At 42.3% G+C, this 22,489-nt stretch overlaps 1 protein-coding gene across 1 annotated transcript; it reads left to right on the forward strand.

The window, feature by feature from the left end:
- The first annotated feature begins 306 nt into the window (after positions 1-306).
- Positions 307-14,766, forward strand: Akr1e2 (aldo-keto reductase family 1 member E2). The gene is made up of 10 exons (XM_059263446.1): positions 307-442; positions 2,118-2,285; positions 4,983-5,099; positions 5,632-5,709; positions 7,703-7,825; positions 8,978-9,075; positions 11,683-11,755; positions 12,311-12,394; positions 13,943-14,025; positions 14,296-14,766. The coding sequence occupies exons 1-10, from the start codon at positions 404-406 to the stop codon at positions 14,336-14,338; spliced, it is 906 nt and encodes a 301-aa protein (XP_059119429.1). The 5' UTR covers positions 307-403; the 3' UTR covers positions 14,339-14,766.
- The last annotated feature ends 7,723 nt before the right edge of the window (positions 14,767-22,489 follow it).

Raw genomic sequence — 22,489 nt, forward strand, 5'->3', positions numbered from 1 at the left:
TCTACCCAAACCGATTGTTTTCCAGTATACTAAGAGTGAACATCAGCCTAAAGCATGTGATGTCCAGGAAATAAATCTGTACACCAGCCTGCTTCATCGAAATACCAAGCTTTAGACTTGGGCTTTAGCCAGGTTGCTAGGAGACAGGACTCCTAGGATTCCAGAGGATTTATGAGAGGTGAAATGCACAACCAAACCCAGTTGCTCAATCCTCTGTAAGATGGACTGTGCTACCAGCCAATCAGAGAACCTTTGGTCCTCTCACCAGCCAACTAGAGTGCCAGAACTCTTGCCAATCACAGCACTACCCTGCCTGGACTGTCTACCAATCTGGGCGCCGGCGGCCGCTTCCTGACCCCTCCAGTGCCGGTTTGAAGGCTGAGCCAGTGGGCCAAGGGGAGCCATGGAAAACATCCCTATAGTGGGCTTGGGCACCTGGAAGGTGAGGGGTGCTCTTCGGTCTGCGGTCGGGCTGATTAAAGGGGCTCGAGCTTGATGAATACTTGCTCAAGAGCGGTCAGGGTTGCGGGGTGACTTCTTCCACAACCGGTCTCTGATCAAGGTCCTGCCTGGAGAGATATTTGCGAAACAACTGTTACAAGGTCCTAAAACATCTGCGCCCGGCCAGGTTGAAAAGCAGTCAGGCTAAACTTTAATCGGACCCTGTGCCACATAGTCACGGACCCCCAGCCTCCAAAGACTCATTTGTGCCTGTAGCACTAATCCTCTTTGCACACCAAAGCCAAGTGTGTATGAAACGGCCACCATGAAACATGCTACTTTGCATGCTAAAATAGCCAAAAGAAAAGAAAAAATAAATAAATAAATAATTGCACTAATGTAAGTTTAATCTTTCTGTCTGGCTTCCACTTCGTGACAGAACAGATATTTGCTAGTGGTTGCACAGTGTGTGCCGTAGATATTATATGTTGGTTAAAACACGTTTTAAATAGAGGGAGAATGAACATGAAGTTGGGTGGGTGGAGAGGTGGGGAAGATCTGGGAGCAGGAAAACATAATAAAAATATATTGTATGAAAAAAATTAAATAAAAAATCTGTATAGAAAGGGTTTTTAAAATAAATGTTTCTTTGGAATTTTTTGTAAAAGGGTGGGAATTTGGTGATTTGCGTGCTCTTTGGTGCTTTATAGTAAAGGTTGACGTGGAAGAAGCGTCAGTAACTGGAGACAAAATCAAGAGATCTCTCCGAAGTTTCTCTATTTCAGATTCTTCAAATACCTATTTTCTGTTGATTTTACTTATCATGTTTTCACATGCTAGCTCATTGACAGCATTCTTATTTTTATTTTCTATAACTGAAGATGGATACTTCAGTTATTAATTTTGAATTGCTCTGAACCTGCGATTTGTTAAATGAAAACAAATACACCATTATATTTTAGTATAATTAATAACTACTTGTAATTAAAATTTTTAAAAAAGAAAAAAGGCATCAATTTCCCAACACAATTAAAAAATTAATTTGTATCTCCTAAAGGGTATGAATTTCCAAAAATGTGGAAGGCACTGGAAAGCCATAGCACAACGTGACATTGACTGGCGGTCTTAAATAATGGAGCTATGCTGGATATGTTTGTTGCTTTGATATAATAATTAAGTAAACTGTAGAACAAAGCAAGGAGGAGCTCAAATTCAAAACTAGCTTGGGCTAGTCTCAGATTTAATGGACATGCATACCGTGTATCATTAAAGTTCTGTATATGCGGGTATCTGATGGGCACCTTTTGTAAGAATAAACACTTGTTTTACCGATACAGTTGGTTCAAAATTCCTGAGTGTTAGATCTCAGTCTGCTTCATGCCCTGGCTATTTGTTGTTTATTCAGTAATCGTTCAGGAGCATGACATACAGCTCAGTCCTCTGCAGGAGCTGCACATGCCTGTGGTCTTTCCCTGAATGAGTAACAGAGCCAGACTGACTATTAACCATATTCTGACTCTGACATCCCCTAACTTGAGGTTTGGCTGACATTAGTACTGTTTCAATGATTTGGGTGTTTATGTATTACTTGGTTCTACTTTCCCAGGTGACAAGGGAGACGCGGAGTTGGTTTCCCCTGATGATAGAAGGGATACTTGTGTTTGATTGTATTTCAGGCCTCTCCAGGAGAAGTGGCCGATGCGGTGAAGGTGGCAATCAACTTGGGGTACCGGCATTTTGACTGTGCTTACTTATACCACAATGAGAGTGAAGTTGGAATGGGAATCAATGCCAAGATCCAGGAGGGCGTGGTGAAAAGAGAGGATCTGTTTGTGGTCAGTAAGGTAAGGTTTCTCAGTTGCAGGGACAGCAGGGTCTCAGCCCCTGCAGTGATGGACACTGGGAAAGCTGGAATAACCTAGCCTAGAGGATTTTTCAGTTTCCTTATGGGAATTGGTGTCATTGGTTTACAATTGATTCATAACCAACAAGGTCTTCTACAGCTTCATGTGCATGTGAAGTTACGTTATGTGTAGATTTGCTTAAGACTCCCCCCCCCTTTTTTAATTCAGCTGTTCAAATGTATATGTAGAGACACTGACAATCAACAATGCATTCATGCACACAAAACATGGTTGAGTGATGACAGCTTTGTGTCTGTGATGAACAGGATCAAGTTCTAGCCTTTGTGAACTCTTGTCTACACAGACGTGCCTACACTTGGAATCACCTGCTAGTGATGGGTAAAGTGCACATTGCAAAATCCACACTAAGAAATTGACTTGACACTGTCAGGATAGCTTCACAAACAGGAAGTAAATCATAAATGGAACACAAGCTGTGCATGAACACAGCAGATGTAGGAGTCCCCAGGAAGCAGAGGGAGGCTGGAGAAATGGACAGGGTTCAAATCATTGAAGTCCTGGTGTGTAAGAAGCTTGTACTTTTCCTTGAAACTTCGGGGTTGAGAACAAACACTGTTTCTAAATCAGGTAGTTTTACATGTGAATGAGACAGGTGCATAGGACGGGAGGAATGTGCACTTTAAACAGGATATATTAACGGTGCAGATGGGAGATGATGAATGTCTGTCCTGGCCTAGTGAGAAAGAAGAAGTAGACATGAAAGAGGGTTAGAAAGTAAGCTCTATAGAAAACATAAGGTTAAACCAAGACTTCAAAGCTGCTTTCAGCCGGGCGGTGGTGGCGCACGCCTTTAATCCCAGCACTCGGGAGGCAGAGCCAGGCGGATCTCTGTGAGTTCGAGGCCAGCCTGGGCTACCAAGTGAGTTCCAGGAAAGGCGCAAAAAAAAAAAAAAAAAAGCTGTTTTTTTCTTTTTCTTTCTTTCTTTCTTTTCTTTGTTTGTTTTTTGTTTTTTGACCAGGCATAGTAGCACACACCTTTAATCCCAGCACAGGCAGGCAGATCTCTGTGAGTTTGAGGCCAGCCTGGTCTATATAGTGAGTTCCGGGACAGCCAGAACTACATAGTGAGATGCTGTCTTAAAGGGGGGAAAAAAAGAAACTGCTTTTTAAAATATGTTTTAACCCTTGATCCAGATTGTTAATACCAGACAATTGTCACATGTTTAAGTTCCAGCTATGGTTTAGGAGCTCTGCCCAGGTTGTTAGTGAGCACAGGGTCAGGGTCCCAAGGTCAGCATTTTTAAAATGAGCGTTTGAATTGGTTGAACTCATGACGAGTTTAAGATCTCACATTCATAGTTCTTCATTTCAGTCGTGTTGCTTCTGTAGACTGACCTTTCTGCTGTACTTAAAGTGATTGACTTCTGTTGCTCCTCACTGTTGTGTAAGCTAGAGCAGACGGAGGAATGCAGACAAGTTGGGGTGTGCTTGCTAAGGAGGGAGATTTTCCTCTGAACCTTCAAGCAGAGGGATGAGGAACTATGGATTTTGAAGTCTCCATAATCAAAGTGCATATTGCTTTCAAGTGGGTGGTAGTCAGCAGTGAAAGTGGGCTGATCATTCTGAAAATTTGGAAGAATCACTGAACTGTAAATAAAGTTGAGGGCATTACTTATTTATTTACAATGGGAAATTATTATTAATAATGTAATGTGTTTACCTCTAATTTGGATTTCTTTATCTTCCCTTTCTCCCTCCCCCTCTTTGGCATGTGTGTGTGGCGGGGGGGTGTGGGTGTGGTATGGGTATTTGTATGTATGTCAGTGTGTGTCTGTTTGGTATGAGTGATATATGTTCATGTGTGTGCCAATGTTCATGTGAGGAAGCCAGAGGAGGATGTCAATGGCCTGCCCTAACATTCTACCCAATTCCCTTGAGACAAAGTCTTGTTAATCCCATAGATGTGACCGGAAATACCAGTGATCCAAATCATGGCCAAATTAATTTTTAAAGCCTTTTTTATTTGTGCACATGGGCAGTCCCTAAAGGTAGGGTTCAAGAGATCAGCATTGGACCTGGGTAAGATAAGGGTTTTTATATTTCCAGAGTAGGGTTTTTCCACATGGATTTGGCAGGCAAATAGGCAAGGTTACAGAAGCAGAGCATAAGCATAACAAGTTGGTCTTAACAACCTCCTGAAACAAAGACATGGTTACAAGGTAATCACAACAACCTCCTGAAACAAAGCATGGTTGCCGTTTCCTGGAACAAGCAATACAGAACCATTTGTAGTTAAGGGTACATGTGGGGCATAGCCCATTCCTTGAGAAACAGATTTAATCATAAACAAGAATGAGCCTAGTTTGTCTTTATTATGAGTTGGCTTTCAAGCCCAAGATGGAGGCAAGCTGGTTTATCAATTTCTCACTGAACCTTCAGGTAGGCTAGCAGCATCCCATTAAATCCCTTCCTATGTTGCCCTGAACCTCCCTTAAGTAGGGAAGACTTCCTGCTGTGGGAAAGGATAATCCTTTTCTAAGGATAACATCACTATTTTCCTGCAGAACATGCTGTGTTATGTTGTCAGATTCAAGTTTGTGGCAGGGAGCAATGAGTGTATGACCTGTTGGTTTTAGATTGTGGCCTTATAACAATAGTCTCCCTCCTCTTCTGTAGCTCTGGTGCACATACCACAAGAAGTCTTTGGTGAAAACAGCATGCACCAATACCCTGAAGGCCTTAAACTTGGATTACCTGGACCTCTACCTCATACATTGGCCCATGGGTTTCAAGGTACCACTCAATTTGTGTCTAGATTCCTACAAAGACTCAGACAAATGTCAGCATGGGAGAGAGCTTGGAAGCAAAACATTGTGTTTTGTCATTACCTCTAGTGTGTCTTCCTCTTCCCTTTATATCCTGCCTTTTTATTCTCACTTGGCTATCACTCATCTTGATGGGAAGTCTTAGAAGAAGAGTGAAGGGCCTAATAATATTGCTGGGAGAAAGTTGAATATATTAAGACATGAAGGAAGCTCCATTGCTCCTGATTTTAAAAATCTGAATCGGATTTTTAAACTTTTTGAAAGTTTCATAATGGGATTTTACTGGCCTCACCTTCCCTTCACCCTTGGTCTGAAAGTGGCAGCTGAGCCTAGGGAAGAAGTGGCGCAGCCAGGCCAGGAGGACTTAGTGACAGGGGTGAAGCTAAGATGCAAATCCACCGGTACAGACTCTGTACATCTCCGTTCTCTCCCTACATAGTAGTCTCCTGATGGAGGATGCCACAAGCCTCAATAAGCTCCTTATCTTCTGGTTCTCACAGCCTGGAGAAAAAGATGTACCTTTGGATTACAATGGCATGGTCATACCCAGTAACACCAGCTTTCTGGACACATGGGAGGTAAGTTGAAGCATGCCATCTGGCTACTTCACCCCTACTCACAGATACCCCAATGAAAGTTGCACAAGATCTCTCAAGCTTCTGGGTTAAAATGTACCAGGTACTACTTCAAGAATGTGGTTTGCAGTATATGATAGTTAAATATTGATTGTCAACTTGGCATGATCTAGAATCAGCTAGGTCAAGGGTCAAACCCTTAGGCAAGTCTTTGAAGAAGTTCCTAGATTGGATTAAACAAGGCTCAAAGGAGTCACCCAGAACATAGGTCGAATCATTCCATGAACTGGGATCCTGGACTGACTAAAAAGAGGGGGTACTCAGGCACCTGTGTCCATTTCCTAACTGTGGATGCAGTATGATCAAGGCCTCACACTTCTGTTACCAAGATTCCCCACCATGACGATGACCAACTGTTCCTTTAAACTGTAAGCCAAAAATAAGCCCTTCCTTAAGTTACCTTTTTGATAATCTTGTCAAAACAACAAGAAAAGTAGTTAACACACACCATGAATTATGGATGAATACTTGAAAAACTGAAGATACACCGGACTTTAACTTAGGTTAGTGTAGGGAATAATACAGATCTCTCTTTTTCCTTCAACTGTTTCTTTTTTAAATTTAAAAATACCTTTTTTTTTATTCAGGAAATGCAGAGTATAAAAAAGGAAATTAAAAAGCCCATGTTCCCATTAGCCTCTGGCAGTCCTCTCCTGCTTCCTGTAGGTTCTCTTTTATTGTTACAGAAACATAATGTTGGGAGCATTCCGAAGCTCACAGTGGAAGGGTAGGAAAAGGACAAAATTAGAGGGAAGATGACCAAGTGTCAAGCCAGGGTCCAGGGTCCAGATGAAAAATGGGGAGCATTCAAAGAGAAGTGGTGAGCAAGAAAAATGAGGAAGGTGGTGGACTTGAGAGTCTCGTGAAGTCGGTGAAGTTGACCAAGCAGGAGCAGAGAGAGTAGCAGGACTCTGACTGAGCTCTAGTACTGTTGCTGCACACTTGAGGAAGAGACCATCCGCACATTGGAACAAGCTTAAATCGGCAAAGCTTAGGGAAGAGTTTCACCTCAGAAGATGCAATGTGGAGCCTTTCCTGGGAGAATTACGGGTGAAACTGTAGGGATGCTTTAGTCTCTTAGAGAGACGAGAGGAGGGTTGGGGATTTAGCCCAGTGGTAGAGCTCTTGCTAAGGCCCTGGGTTCGATCCTCAGCTCAAAAAAAAAAAAAAAGAAAAAAGAAAAAAGAAAAAGAGACCAGAGGGACAGAACAGACAGGGAGAAGTCCCTGGGCTGGACACTGACATCCTCTCTTCCTGGAAAACTGTAAAACTTGGAAACTCACCAGAAAGAAGCTAAACAAAGTGGTTCTAATAGTCCAGCCCTTCCTATCAGCTTGGGCTTCTACTCAAAGATTTGGGGTTAAACACCAGGTGTTTAAACATCCATGGTGTTGATTGCAGAGTCTTAATTCACTGGTTGCTGTCTTCACCGTCACTGAAGACTGACTTACGCCTGACTCCACACTGCCATGAAGCTCATGGGTTTTCTGAAAGCCTAGGTACAGGGTTCACTTGTCAGACAGAGGTCAGCCCACTTTCAGATTGCTTTGCCCTCAAATTACTTAAAATGTGAATAGTGGCAGTAGGAAACGAGAGTGCTGACCCATCACCGAGCTCGGGATGAATATCTAGGTGGAAAGAAAACAGAGTCAGCCCTGGTGAGGACTGCTGCCAATCACCTCGGAGCACAAGAGTAAGAACAGCTGAAATGGGCTGAATGCTTGCTAGGGTCCAACCGTGGCCAAATGCTTTGTGTGTATCATTTCATGTAACTTTAAAACAGTCCCGGTGGAGATAATATTGTCCACCTGGATTTGTAACTTCAAGTAAAATACTTTTAAAGTATTGGGCCACTCTGGCAAGTCACTAAGGGACATGGCTTGTCAGGGAGCTAGACAGCAGCTTGTCTACTCAGCATATTTCTTTCTCTTTTCAGGCCATGGAGGAGCTGGTGATTGAGGGGTTGGTGAAGTACCTTGGGGTGTCAAACTTTAACCATGAACAGCTTGAGAAACTTTTGAATAAGCCTGGTTTGAGGTACAAGCCAATAACTAACCAGGTGAGCTGGTAGATGGTCAGAAGTTTTACACACTGTTACTCTTTTTTCCTCCACGTGGAGGTGGATGAGACAGATAACATGTTTGCCTGCATTTGCTGTCAGAATTGAAATGAGGTAACAGGCAGAAGTGACTGGCTGAATGAACAAGTGTCTTTCTTTATAGCTCATGTGTAGATGATGCCATGGGTGGGTAGAATGTGACATGGATCTCCATTCTTGGCATGTGTTTGGAGGCAGATGACTAAGCGTGTTCAGAAGAGCAGAGTCTTCTCAGCCCCTTCACCTCATTAAAGGAAAGCAGCCCTCCCCTTTCGTTCATCCAGCCCATGCAGAGGACACTGTCTCCACCCAGGCTGGCAGAGTAGAGAAACGAATCTTCTTCTCCCGCCTGCCCTTCACATTTCTGCTGCAGCACATAGAGTACCCAAAACCTCACACTTTGATGTTTACTGGCTACTATTTGTCAGCAGGATTTAATGACCGTAGAAATTTTTGTCTGAATTTGGTTGTAGGTATAGCCCCAAACCTGGGCATTCTAAGTTTTTCAATCATTATTTGTTGAATGCATGATATTGGAGAATTGCATATGACAAGTACATGTTGCAGGTAACATCAACACTCAGTCAACAGAGATTTCCTGGAAGTTCATCTTACTGATGTGGCATGATCCTGAAAGCAAAGGCACTGTTCATAATTCCCTTCAGTTCCCTCTAAGTGAGCATTAATTTTTAAGTCTGTTTATAACCTGGAGTTGTGCATGAGAAAATGGAGGCGGCAGAAATAACTGTTCTCAAGGCTTGTCTTTGAAACTCAAATCCTGATGACAAAAAGATAGGGTAGGAGGGAGCGGATTCAGACTGCTCAGGCTTGTCCCTGCATGATGGAAGAAAGCCTCACTGAGCAGGTGATACAGGAATGTCTGCCTGACATAGGGGTCAGAGAGTCTGTAGACTTGGAACCATTTATAGCATCTGACATCTTGGAGCTGACAGAGACCCAACCTACTCATTTGTAGGTGGAGACATCCAGACACTAAGAGAGGCCTTGTACCTAACTAGTGATGGTGGAGATATCAAGTATGTCTTCTCTTCAGTGCTTTCCCGGTGTGCTCCTTGTCTGAATGACTTTGGTGCACTGTGGTTCTGTTTGTAGATTGAATGCCACCCGTATCTTACTCAGAAGAATCTGATTGATTTTTGCCATAGAAGAAATGTGTCTGTGACTGCTTACCGTCCTCTTGGTGGCTCAAGGTAAGGGCATGTTAGAGACTGTGCTAATCTGAATGCTAACAGATGCGAGATGCTCCCCTCCCGTTTCATTTGAGAGTTGGAGGAATTTCACTGAGAAGGTATAGAGTGGGCTGCCCACACTTCTCAGGCCCCAGGGAGAAGGCGGGGAGCTCCTTCGCAAACTGGAGGGTTGCCTTGATTGGGCTTCCCTGTGGAGGTAACCAGCTTTGAAGGGACAGACCCAGCCGGAAGTGAACCCTCTGTTGATCTGCCCTGTAGTTTATCAGTCAGCTCCTAACCTGTCTCTCGGGGCATGTCACAAAACTCAGAGTCTTTAGGTAACGCTAAAGGAATGTCTTCTTCCCTGAACCTGGAGTTTGCACTGTGCCCCTACTGAGCCACCTAAGCCAGAACTGTGGCTTTCCCATAGCCCCACTCCAATCTAATGCAAAGATGGATGACTTATGCTAGGAGAAGCTGGACTCTGTCCCTTGATCTCTTCTGTCATCACCTCTACCTTACTGAAATACAGATGCCTTAAGGTTCTTAGCCCCCTAACTTCTATGCAGATCCACCCGTTTCTTTGGGTTTCTCACCTGCTAGCTGAAGTGATCTCATTGCACACAGTCACGTCAGTTTCCTACTTTAACTTTGTTCTGCCTGAGCCTGTGTGGCGGAGCTGACCTGGCTCCATCCTCCTCTGGTCGCTCTTTTCCCCATTCCTGCAAATCTTCAGCATATCCATCACATAAAACTGCTGGTGGTTGCTTGAATAGAATATTCTTTCTAGTCTTTGCATATACTGTTCTTTTTTACTAAAAATCTGTGTTTTTCTTGTCCCTGATGTCATGTTCAGCTCAGTAGCGCTGTGCCCTCCAGGAACTTCCCATGAGCCCCTTTTTGTATTTGGGGCATTGTTCTTATCATAGCATCTCATCTTTATTCCCTTTCATTATCTAATGCACTAGGTTTCTTTCCACTCCTTGTCACTGATGTCATGTGACTGCAAAGGCCATCTCTTCTTAGTCTATTCCTACCCCCAAACTGAGTGTCAGGACACTATTTGGAAGCCAGGGAAGGCTGGACTTCCTTCTGTTTTCTTACCTCTGTGTTTTCCATGTGAAATGTGGTGTGCATATTTGGACTTGATAGCAGCTGGGGAGTTCCTAGAAGTCTGGAGTATGTTTTACAGCTGAGCCTTGGTGTAGAAAGGTCTCTGAGAGAGAGACTACTGAGGGGCTTATGGCAAGTAACACCCGCTCAGTCTGGTTCTTTCTAAACACGTTGAGTACTGTGACTAGTTCCATTCTTGAAACCTCTTAAGTGCGTAATAAAAAATGATTTTCTGGCTTTGATTCCCTAGCACTGTGTAAACCAGATGTGGCAGTGCACACCTGTGACCCCAGCACTTTGAACAGGAGGCAGAAAGATCAGAAGTTCAAAGTCATTCTCGGGCTACATAGCAAGCTCAAAGCCAGACATGGCACCCTGTCTAAAATAAAATACAATGACTTATTTTAGTCACTAGTACCCTTGCCTGGATAGATTTTTTTTTTTTATGGATACAGTCATACTCTTAAAAGTGTCTTATACTAAAAGTTTTTACAAGAAAATAGTAAACCTCACCCAGGTCTGGTGACACCTGCCAGCAATCCCAGCACTCAAGAGGCAGAGGCAAGAGGAACCAGGTCTACTAAGTGAGTTGCCTCAAAAAAATAAAACGTAATAAGCAAGTAAAATAAATAAGTAGTAATTTTTTTGAGGGGTGGGGTTTTCGAGACATAGTTTTTCTGTGTAGCTTTGCGCCTTTTCCTAGAACTCACTTGGTAGCCCAGGCTGGCCTCGAACTCACAGAGATCTGCCTGGCTCTGCCTCCTGAGTGCTACGATTAAAGGTGTGCGCCACCACCGCCCAGCAGTAATTTTTTTTCATTTTTCTTTATTAAGAAATTTTCTACTCACTCCACATGCTATCCATAGACCCCCCCTCCTCCCTCCTCCCACGCCCCAGCCCTCTTTCCCAAGCCACCCCACATCCCCACATCCCCCAAATCGAGGTCTCCCATGGGGAGTCAGCAGAGCCCAGCACACTGAGCCTAGGCAGGTCCAAGCCCCTTCCCACTGCACCAAAGCTGTGCAAGGTGTCACACCGCAGGCACCGGGCTCCAGAAGCCTGCCCATAGACCAGGGACAGTTCCTGATCCCCCTGCCTGGGTGCCCTCCAAACAGTTCAAGCCAAACAACCGTCTTCCATGTCCAGAGGGCCTAGTACAGTCCCATGGGGGCTCCACAGCCACCAGTCCACAGTTCATGGACTTCCACCAGTGTGGCCAATCATCTCTGCACATCCTCTCGTCATGATCTCAACGTGCCTTTCCTGCAGTATCTCTCTCTCATCAATTGGATTCCCGGAGCTCAGCCTGGTGCCTGGCCATGGATCTCTGTATCTGCCTCCATCTGTCACTGGACAAAGGCTCTATGATGACAGCTAGGTTATTTGCTAGGCTGGTCACCAGAGTAGACCGGTCCAGGCACCAGCAGTAATTTTTAATCTTAGAGAAAAGTAAATTTTTTAAGCACTTGTGTTGACTGTTTTCCTGACTCAGCACCCTTTGCTGTGTCTCTCTAGTCAGGGAGTTGACTTGATGGATGATCTTGTCATTCAGAAGATTGCCAAGAAGCATCGGAAGTCTTGTGCTCAGGTATGTGGAAAGAATTGTCATGTACTGAGATCACAGTTCTCTATTACCTCCCTCACAGTCCTGAGCCTTGTCAGTTTCTAGAAAGGACTCAGTTTACTCTGGATGAGTTGGTTCACCAGAACTTCCTAGTTTGGAGCTGTACGTTGGTTGCTTCCATGTTCCCATCCAGTCAAGCCATATGAAATATTCATATTCTACAGTCAGCACTGAGGATGCCCTCCAGTGTCACTTCTACCCCACCAACTTTGTGGACAACCAGTGTGAGAGAGAATAGTCATTAAAGTCAGCCTTATCCAAATGTCCTAATCACTGGGGGAACTGGGCCCATGCTGAGGGATTCTAGTGAAGGTGTGGGTGGGTCCTCTGAACTTCTCCTTGGGCTGATGGCATTCACTACAGATATATTAATTAACAAAGCAATTCAGTTTGATTTCTAAAGGCCTTTGAGATGACCCAGACTTTTAAGCTCTTACTGTATGATGAAACTGAACTGCCGTAATGCCTCAGCCTTGGTTCCATTTGTTTTATTTCTATGTAAAACTTCCTTTCCTACAGATTTTGATCCGATTTCAGATCCAAAGGAACGTGATAGTGATTCCCAAATCTGTCACTCCAAGCCGGATTAGGGAGAATATCCAGGTGGGCATTTTCTGATTTTAGAATGTTTCATATCATGACTTAAGAGAGTGGAGTGCTGACTAACTTGTATAACAAATAAACAACTCTCTATGGCCTTCACCCAACAGAGGTGTATTCTTCTATGAGCTAACTGTGTTGGTGGTCAGCCTTTCACATAGTAAGTTGGGACAGCTCTTATTATGCCCCACCCCACCCCTGCACCCACCAAAGCTGGATATCTTCTCCATTCAACCCAAGATGGGGAAAGGGGTAAGAGGAGCTCATGGGGAAGCATGTAAGAGACCACTTTTGAGAACGAGCACCTCCCTCCCATTCAATAATTCTGCCACACTGGCCCTCAGCAGAAGCTGGATATGCCCAGTGTGTGCTCAGGGGGAAGGGATAAGCGTTAATGAGCATCTAGCCAGGCTGGACCATATAGGGTATATCCACTAGTCCGCTGCTGCCGTGTTATGTTTTCTACTTTTGCCTAATGACATTTAAGATCAGTGAAAACTAATCCGCTAGACATTTTCATTATCTACAACATGTACAAAATGCTGATTGAGAGCAGACTTTTGAAGACAGTCTTTTAAAATTTAACCAAGAATCACAGCAGAAATGGAACCTGATGCTGAGGACAGAGAATGGTATCAGTTTATGAGAGGCTCCAGAGAAAGTGTCAGTCAGTTCTGGAGGAGCCAGGAGTTGTGTACATGAGCTTAACTAGAAGAAGAAAATCAAGGACAGTAGACTGTGGGCTTGTCCTCTGAGCTAGCCAAAAGCTTTCAATACGCTCTGTATGACAGCTCAGAGTACCATTTACTATCTTTTCTGGTACTGTTTATATCTCTCTTTGGTCCCGACTCCAGCACTAAGGCTGCCTCCCTGCAATTCCCATATATACTGTGAGGCTGGTTTGGCCAGACCCAAGGACAGCCATCTTCCTAGGGTAGAGGCTGAGGTCCAACAACTCCCCTCCCTTAGGGCAAGGTGAAGCCACTAGATGTTCTTTTGTTCATTCTCCTTGGATTCAGACCCTTAGCTGCAGTCAACTGTGGTCACTGTGAGATACAGTTATTGCTGAATTTGATCATTGCCCTCAAGTGGGTTAGAGGGGCAAGGGCAGGAGAGGTAAGATTACTATTTGAAAATGAAGTCACTCAAAAAGTTCTTGTGTGATTTGATGCTAAAGTCAGTACCAACTGGCTTCCTAGTTGATGAGGTCAGAGGGAACAATGGTTTTTCCTTTTGAAAGGAGGAGGTAGGTCATTGACGAAATTACTTTGCTTTTTTTTAAAACTCTTCCCATGTTCCTCACCCCCATAACGTAAAAATAATATATAGCTCGTCTTTCTAAGGTTTCTTAAATGTAAGTGAGGCTAAGCCCGTGCTCATCAAGTGATGAAAATCCAAGTGCATTTTGGGAGGCTCAGCTGTATGTCAGGGGAAGTTCTAGGTGTCTAAGGAAGAATTTTTGTCCCATCTCGCTGTCCATTGTAAGGAACACACATGACAATTAAATGGGGTTTAATATAATTCCCTGTGATCATTTGATTTTGGTTCCAGGTATTTGATTTTAAATTAACAGAAAAAGATATGGAGGAACTCCTCAGCCTAGACAAGAACCTCCGGTTGGCCACGTTCCCCTCGTAAGTCCATCTCCTTTACTTCCTTTTAAAGATAAAGGGAGCTATACACAAGCAGGGTGACTGGTTCTTGAATAGATACTTACTGTTACATTCAAGGTTAATTAAACCGTACTGTAACTCTTCCCCTATTTAAGGTTGGGCCAGTGAATAAAGACAATGACTAATCTGTATACTAGAGAGTTAGAAAAGCACAACTCTGTCACTTAAGACGCTGCCTTTAAGAGTGCCTGTTCTTTATTTCTGTTTTGAATTTGTGATTCTGTTTTTCAGAACCGAAAATCACAAGGACTACCCTTTCCACATAAAGTACTGAAGACAGCTTCACTCGCCCTCCTTTGTTCTCAGATCACCGAGGTTGGCAGCACGGATCCACCTCTGCAGAGGCTGTGTGGTCTCAGCCAGGAACAACACGGCAGAATTAGAAGCAAGGAAATCCTGCCTAGAGCAGAGGACCAGTTCTTGGAGCAACATAAAAGATCTAGGGATGAGAAAGGAAGTACCGTGAGGGCTGTGGCTGTTACCAAGTTGTTGGGGACAGCCAAGCACACACAGCAGTGTAATTTATGTAGGTTAGTCCTTGTGGCTTCTATCCTCTGAAATGAGATGCTAATGGCTCGTGAATCAAAATTACCTGCACATTTTAGGAAAACTTATTTGATAGAGGTGTTTGAATAACTTGTAATATTTGAGAAGTTAGTATAATAAATATCCACAAGTTGGCTTCAGTAGCCATCAGCCTGAGGCCAGTTGTGTTTTCCTTCACACTACTCTGTGCCCTCCCAGAGTTTTCTAGATTATTTTCAAGCAAAATGTACCTGCACTTAAGAAAAGGAAAGTCATTAAACTGAGGCTCTATCCCAAACAAAATTTTGTTTTTATTATTCTTATTTTAAAAATATATGTGTACGTGCATCTTTACATATGTGTGCAGGTGCACATGAGTGCATGCATATGGAGTGCTCACTTCTCTCATAGTCCTAGAGAGAAGTGAAAGAACCTCCTTGGTCTGGGTCCCAAAGAGAGATTTGTTGCAGAAAGACGTTCGCTGCTGATGCGAGAACCTCATGTTTGGCTCTTGAAAGCAGTGTGAGTGGAAGTGAAGTCAGATGTCCTATTAGAGTGTCTACAAAGGCCTCCAAAAACTCCTACCACCTGCATTTCATTAAGCCGACCCTGACTGACTCCTCCTCGGCCTCACTGCCATGGACGTTCATTTTTTCCATACTCATAACTACTTACCATTTATTAATTTTATGACTCTATGCAAGTTAGTTAGCTCCTAAACTGAATTTTTTCTTAAGTATCAACCTAAGGGCATGGTAATGAAATGGCACCATACACATAAAGCACTTGACGCAGTCATTAGCGAGTAAAATCCTCTTGTGTGGGCACACATGAGTGCACCAGGAGGTTATATATTGTCTTATCTCCAAGCCTCTAATCATGACAAATCTAACCATAATATTTTGCATATCTCAGATTACTTATACATAAACCACTGCCAATTTGGAATTTGTTTCCTAAACATGATTCGTATCAAGGTGATTCTTGGATTTGTTTGTGGGTTGTATGGATTTGATGGGGGGCAGAGATTATTACTTTCTACCCAGCTGCAATGGGAATGAGGAAGGAATTCCACATTAGCAGTGGTCCAGAACTTGTTCCTGTCTGTATAATGAGAATATAAGATCTCACTACTCTCCCCTAGTCAACCGCTGGTTGGATTAAAGAAGACATGGGAGCCCCAGGCCCTCATTTAAGACTGATAATCCCTTGAGAACATGTTTTCAAACTAACTGGAATTTAACAAGCATAACTAAGTGTTAAATTCAGGCCACAGCCATGTCTTCCCCAAGAACATCTAATCAGCCCCCTCTTTGCTAAGGAAGCATGTAGAGTCTCCTCTTATGTCAAAGATTTGGCATCCAGCTGTCTGCCAATACCCAGAGAACCTAAACTTTCTCTTTGAATTTCAAGAAGCAAATTTGAAAATCTCTTCTGTTCCTTGTGTGGGAGCAGAAACGGAGATCATTTCGCTTTGAGAGGGCAGTGTTCATTCTTAAGAGTGTCCCAAACTATATGTACCTCAGTCTATCCTCATGAACCCTCAAGAAAGGTATGGTTTTTCAAAACAGGCACTATTTTCTGTTTTTAACAGGAAAGACTGATGTCTGCCAGGCTGCCCAGCAGATCATTGGGGGAGCTTGATTAGAGGCTCAGATGGGCAACGCTTCCCACCAGACTGGAATTGCTCTCATGTATAAAACTGCATTTTATCCAAGGCTTCAGAATGTTAGAAATGGATTCATGGGATATAAGCCCTTCTAATTACTTTTAATTTTTGTCAACTTGACACAACCTAGAATCACCTAAAGAGTCTTAACGAATTATATATCGATCAGGATGGCCTGGGGGCATGTCTGTGGGAGTCTGGCTTTACTGTTAATTGATGTAGGATGACATAGCCCATTGTGGGTGGTACCCTTCCTCAGGAAGGGGGCCCTGAATACTATCTGAGAGGAGAAAGCTAGCTCCTAGGAAGAGCAGACAAGTAAGCCAGCAAAGATCCATGTGTTTATTTTTTTTCCCTGTTCTTGACTGGTTATAAGGTAACTAGCTACTTAAATTCCTGCCCTGACTTGCCCTCAAGGATGCATTATAACCTGGGATTGGAAGCTGACTAAACCCTTCCCTAAGTTGCTTTGTGTCATGGAATTTTGTCACAGCAACAGAAATGAAACTAGAATGTGTGTTATGATTTCATATTTTATCTAAATGCTGTAGTTATACTTTTCAATAGTTAGGTACTACAGTCTCTTTTAACCATAAATTAGTGAGTGCTAAATTGTTGTTTCTGATGGAATTTCTGGATTAGGTTGCTATAAGGCTGTGTAGTAACTGTTCCATAACTGATTAGTACCTAGCATTGTTTATATGTTTCTGTTTAAAAAATATCTTTTTGAATACACACTGGATCCATTGATGCTGAACTTGTAGCCAACGAGCATAAACTCATGTTTATCTAACACACCCATTTCCCTTATAAAACATATGTCAGTCTCTTGGGTTTGAAGCACTAGTCAACAAGCACTGTTACTGAGCAATTTTAAACCCTGAAACAACAACAAGAACCCAAAAAATATGAAAACAGCACTAAACAGATCATGTAAAAAGGATTCTGCTTATAGCCTGTGCTTGTTGGTTTTCAATGTCAGCTTGCCATGCCACAAGGTAGAATCACCTGGGGAAAGGGCCTCAGTTGAGAAATCACCTGTATCAGGTTGGCCTGTGAGCATATCTGTGGGGGACTGTCTTGTTGTTTATTGACATAGGAATATGAATGGTATTATGAATTCATTATGAATGGTACCAATCCCCAGTAGTAGGTGTGAGTTATATTACACAGAGGAAACTAGATGAAAACTAGGAAGCCGCTATCAGTGTAGATGCACTTGTTTCTCTCTGCTCTTGACTCGAAGTGATGTGAGAGCTGTATGAGTTCCTGCACTGTCCCCATCCCATGTCCAGTAACAGAATAAACTAGAACATAGCTGAAGAGCTGAAACAAGGAGTCATCTGGATGTGGAAAGCTAACTGCTCTGTGAAGGTTTTCTGTCTCATTAGAAAACAAATGGGCTTCTAAGGGATACTAATAAAATAATCTAACAGAATAGGACAAAAAAAATGAAGGAAGGAAGAGAGCCCAAGAGAAGACATAGGAACACAGATCCATTCATTTGCACACACAGGAATCCCATAAACACTAAACTGGAAGCCATAATATATACACAAAGAGCCAGTAGGGTAAAAAGAGGGAAAAAAGGGTGTGTGTGTGTATGTGTGTGTGATAAATTATTTTAAAAACAGAAAATCCATGACCTGATACTATGAGACAAGGACCCTCCAAAGATACCATTGAGTTTCTGTTGACTATCTATTGCTGGACAACGATCCTACTCTTAAGAGTTGGCTCCAGTGAGACTCCTTTGAAGGAAATGATATTTTCATTTGCAATTGCCTATCCATTGGAAATTGCTTGTGTGTTTGGAATGGCAGCATATGTCCATTTCTCCTTTCAGCTCTAGGAACTCATCTGATACAGGACTGTGAGGGGCCCCTGTACATTCTGCCTCAGTCTCTGTGAGTTCATGTGTATTAATCCAGTTGATTTAGAGGGCCTTGTTTTCTTGGTGTCTTTCATTCCCTCTGGCTCTTACACTCTTTCTGCTTGTTCTTAAGTAAGGCACCCTGAGATTTACTGGAGACATCTCATTTAGGGCTGAGTGTTTCAAAGCCTCTGAGAGTCTGCATAATGTCTGGATGTGTTTGTTCCCATCTGCTGCAGGATGAAACTTCTGTGATTGTGGTTGAATAAGGCACTGACCTATAAGTATATCAGAATATCATTAGGAGTCATTTTGTTGTAACTATTCTTTTTTTTTTTTTGGAACATTAGTATTAGGTTTTACCTAGGTCCCTAGGCTACCTATTCTTAGGCTCTTGGTCACCCAAGAAGTGTTGAACATGGGTTCCATCTGGTGGAGTGGGCCTTAAGTCAAATCAAATATTGGTTGTTGACTCCAGTGAACTTTGTGCCACCATTGGACTAGCATATCTTGCAGGCAGGACATCATTGTAGATCAAAGAGTTTGTAGCTTGGTTTTTGCTTACATTTTTCTTTTGGTAGCTGCAGAGTACCTTTTTTGTTTGTTTGTTTTTTGAGACAGGGTTTCTCTGTGTAGTTTTGGTGCCTGTTATGGATCTTGCTCTGTATACCAGGCTGGCTTCAAATTCACAGAGATCTGCCTGGCTCTGCCTCCCAAGTCTGGGATTAAAGGCATGAACCGCTGCCACCTAGCTCAGAGTAACTTCTTGTACCAAAGGTGATAGCACATAAGGGTGAAGCTCTATGTAGGCACCAACTTGACTTTTCCATGTTCAATGAGTTGTGTGGGTGTTGTCTTCAGCAATGAGACCTTACTATCAGTTTGTGGAGACCAACCCATAGTCTTGACAATAGCCTGAGTTGTTTAAGAGTTCCTATGGGACCCATTTGGACAATAATTTAATTAGATGCAACCCAATCTCAGCACTGGAAGCCTCATTTGGTGACAAGATAAGGTAAGTTGGGTCTCTGTCTCTCTCATTACTTGGTGAGTTTATTTAGATCACTTTCATATATGTACATATTTTAGGAAACTTCTACTGCACTAGATTTCTTTTCTACCCTTCAAATGGCCCTTAATTTTAGCTGTCTCTCCCCTAGTCCCCCTCCTCATCCCCCTCTTCACTCTCCCTTCTAAGCTACCCATCCATTCATAGCTATTTCCTTTTCCTAGGGAGATCTAATTGACCCCCTTACTTTATACCTAACCTCTATGGTTCTACAGATTGTAGCTTGCTTGTCATTGACTTAACAGCTACTATCCACACTTAAAGAAAATGCATACCATATTTGTCTGGTTCTGGGTTACCTCACTCGGGATGAATTTTTCTATACTAATCCATTTACATGAAAATTTCATGATTTTATTTTTTGTAATGGCTGAGTAATATTCCATTCTGTAAATATACCACATTTTATTCATTCATCAATTGAGGGACACCTAGGTTTAATGTGATAAAAGTCACTACCAATCCACAGAAATAGCTTAATGATTATAGGAATTTATTGGGGAGTTAACTCACCATATAGGAAACCCACAATACAGGAGATGGGGATTGTAGCAGGATCCTGGAAGGTGAGGCATGATCCAACTTGGTTCTTTGGAGAGCTCTGCCTTTATCCCCACCAGTATCCAAAACCATGAGGTAGTGAAGAGAGGAGAGCACATGTTAGTGCATCCCAGGTCTTAAGGGTCGCTGTCCAGGCCATGCCCAAGGGGCAGGTACCTAGCAGCTATCTGTTGCCTCACTAGGTGTGGTGCTTCAGGGCATGGCCCAGACAACCACCCACTACATAGGCTGTCCTTTAATTTCTGGCTTTTGTGAATAGAGCAGCAATGAACATGGTTGAGCAAATGTCTCTGTGGTAGGATGAAGCATTCTTTGCTTATGTGCCCAAGAGCAGTATACTTAAATCTGGAGGTAGATTAATTCCCATCTTCTCAAGGAACCACCATAGTAATTTTCATAGTGTGGCTGTACAAGTTTGCACTCCCAACAACTGAGAATGAGTGTTGGCCTTATTCCACATCCTCATCAGCATGTCACTTGTTTTATTGATCTTAGCCATTCTGATGAATGTAAAATGAAATTTCAAAGTAGTATTGATATGCATTTCCCTGATGACAAAGGATATTGAACATTAAGTGTTTCTTAGCCATTTGTGTTTCCTCTAAAGAGAATTCTCTGTTAAAATCTGTACCCCATTTTTGATTGGTTTTTTTTTGTTTTCTTGATATCTAGGGTTTTTTTTAGTTCTTTATATATTTTGAATATTAGCTCTCTGTTGGATATTTGGTTTGTAAAAATCTCCCATTCTGTAGGCTGCTACTCTGTCCAAATGATGGTGTCCTTTGCTGTACAGAAATTTTCAGTTTCACGAGGTCCAATTTATTACTCATTGATCTTCTAGCCTGTGCCAATAGTATTCTGTTCAGAAAGTCTTTTTCTGTGCCAATGGGGAAACAATTATTTCCTCTTCCTATTTGCAGTTCTGAGAGGAGATAGCAATCGTCCATGGTGCTGTTTGATTTTAAGGTTTTTTCTTTTATTAAATCTGTTTTTGACAGTTTCATTCATATGTACAGTGCTCAGTTATTGCTGCCATGTCATCTTCTGTTACTTCCCTTCCATCTCATTACTTCCATCTTTTCCTACCCTCTCCAATGCCCTACATGTCCCATCCATGTCTTCTTCTTTACAATTTCTTACACTTTAAATTTGCCAGAGAAAAAAGCAAATAACAAAAGAAAGTGGATGTTGGGGGAATCATCAGGTTTACATTTTGTAGAAAATAGAGTTTCACTCCTGATTATGTTTTAAGTTCACGTTGTGATGGAAATTTAGTGCTCTGATCTTTGTTCTGAAGTTGAATCACAAAACTGCCCTCTCCTTTGGTTTCTTCAAGTACCATAATTTCTATATAATTTCCTTTTGCTTGCTATAGACTAGTAAGATCTGCTTCCATGGAGGAAAGCTTCATACCATATTCTTTAAGGGACCTACTGTGGCAACTGGCTTCTCTTCTGGACATGCCAGACCTGGGCATGATCACCTGTGAGCACTACAGGAGTGCTATAATGAAAGACATTACCAAAAAAGAATGCACTTCATGAGGAGAACAGATGAAATAGGAGATCTAGGAAGGAATCTATCATGCTCAACACAGTAAAACAGCAAACACATGCTATATTTGGGAGGAAGAATAAAGAATAAAAGTAATCCAACCAAGTAAAAAAACAACGAACAAATGACAGGAATTGGTAAACATTTTTAAACAACAACTTTAAGTGCAGATAGCCTTGGTTCTGTAATGTAGAGATGCTACTAGCTAATTTAATCATCAAACTACCCATTGTTGCCAAAGGACACCTCATTGGCAAAGCTACCCAAACACAGAGAGACAAAGGATGGAAGTCATATCATTTAAATCAAAGCCACATACATGTAAGTGTAACTACTCATATATATGATGAAGTAGACTTCAAACACAAATTAATCAGAGAGAGAAAACAAGTAACCACATATTAATAACAAATTTATACTTTAACAGTTGTAAATATATTTGCATTGACTGTTGGCACTCCCAATCCCATTTCTTTGTATCTTGACTTTAAAATTTTTTAAGGAAATAATAGAGAAAATAAAATGGATCAATGTTAAGTTGGGGGTGGGAAATTAATCACAAGAAAGACCAGAGTTCAGAATGTAAACAAGATCAAGACTTTAGGCTCCTGACTACATCTTCCCATGAGCTGTATTGTCAATATGGCCTTGAAGGGTTGCTCCTAGGCAACACTCCTCACAGGTTGGAGTCTGGTGACTGTTGATCTCCCAGGCAAGGATTGCTTACTGCAAGATCTATGGTTCTTGAAGTCCTGGTTAGCCCTGCCTACTATAGCTCCAGTAGATATGTAGTAGCCTCCTGGGCAATTCTTATTCTCAGAGGTCAAACACAATATACCTGAATGGAAAGCTTTACATTTCTGTGTCTATACCCCTAGTATCCAAGCTATAAACATCAATTTCAGTCATTCTATACCTCTGCATCTCATGAACTACCCAGTCTCACAGATTTTATATCTTATATACATTAATAGTTTTCTGCTTTCCTTTATTTCTGTCACAAATGCCACTTTCTTTATTCTGGTCTTCATTTGGACTTGTAGTATTTCAGAAAGAAAATGATGCTAAATTTTTATATTCTTGCATCACTCACACTAGAAGGAACTAGATAAGACTCACTCTTTCACATCTCAGCTTTTCTTTGCATTTCAACACTTCCACTTCTTCTTCTTCT

The sequence above is a fragment of the Peromyscus eremicus genome, chromosome 5 (assembly GCF_949786415.1).
Source record: "Peromyscus eremicus chromosome 5, PerEre_H2_v1, whole genome shotgun sequence".
Classification (NCBI taxonomy): domain Eukaryota; kingdom Metazoa; phylum Chordata; class Mammalia; order Rodentia; family Cricetidae; genus Peromyscus; species Peromyscus eremicus.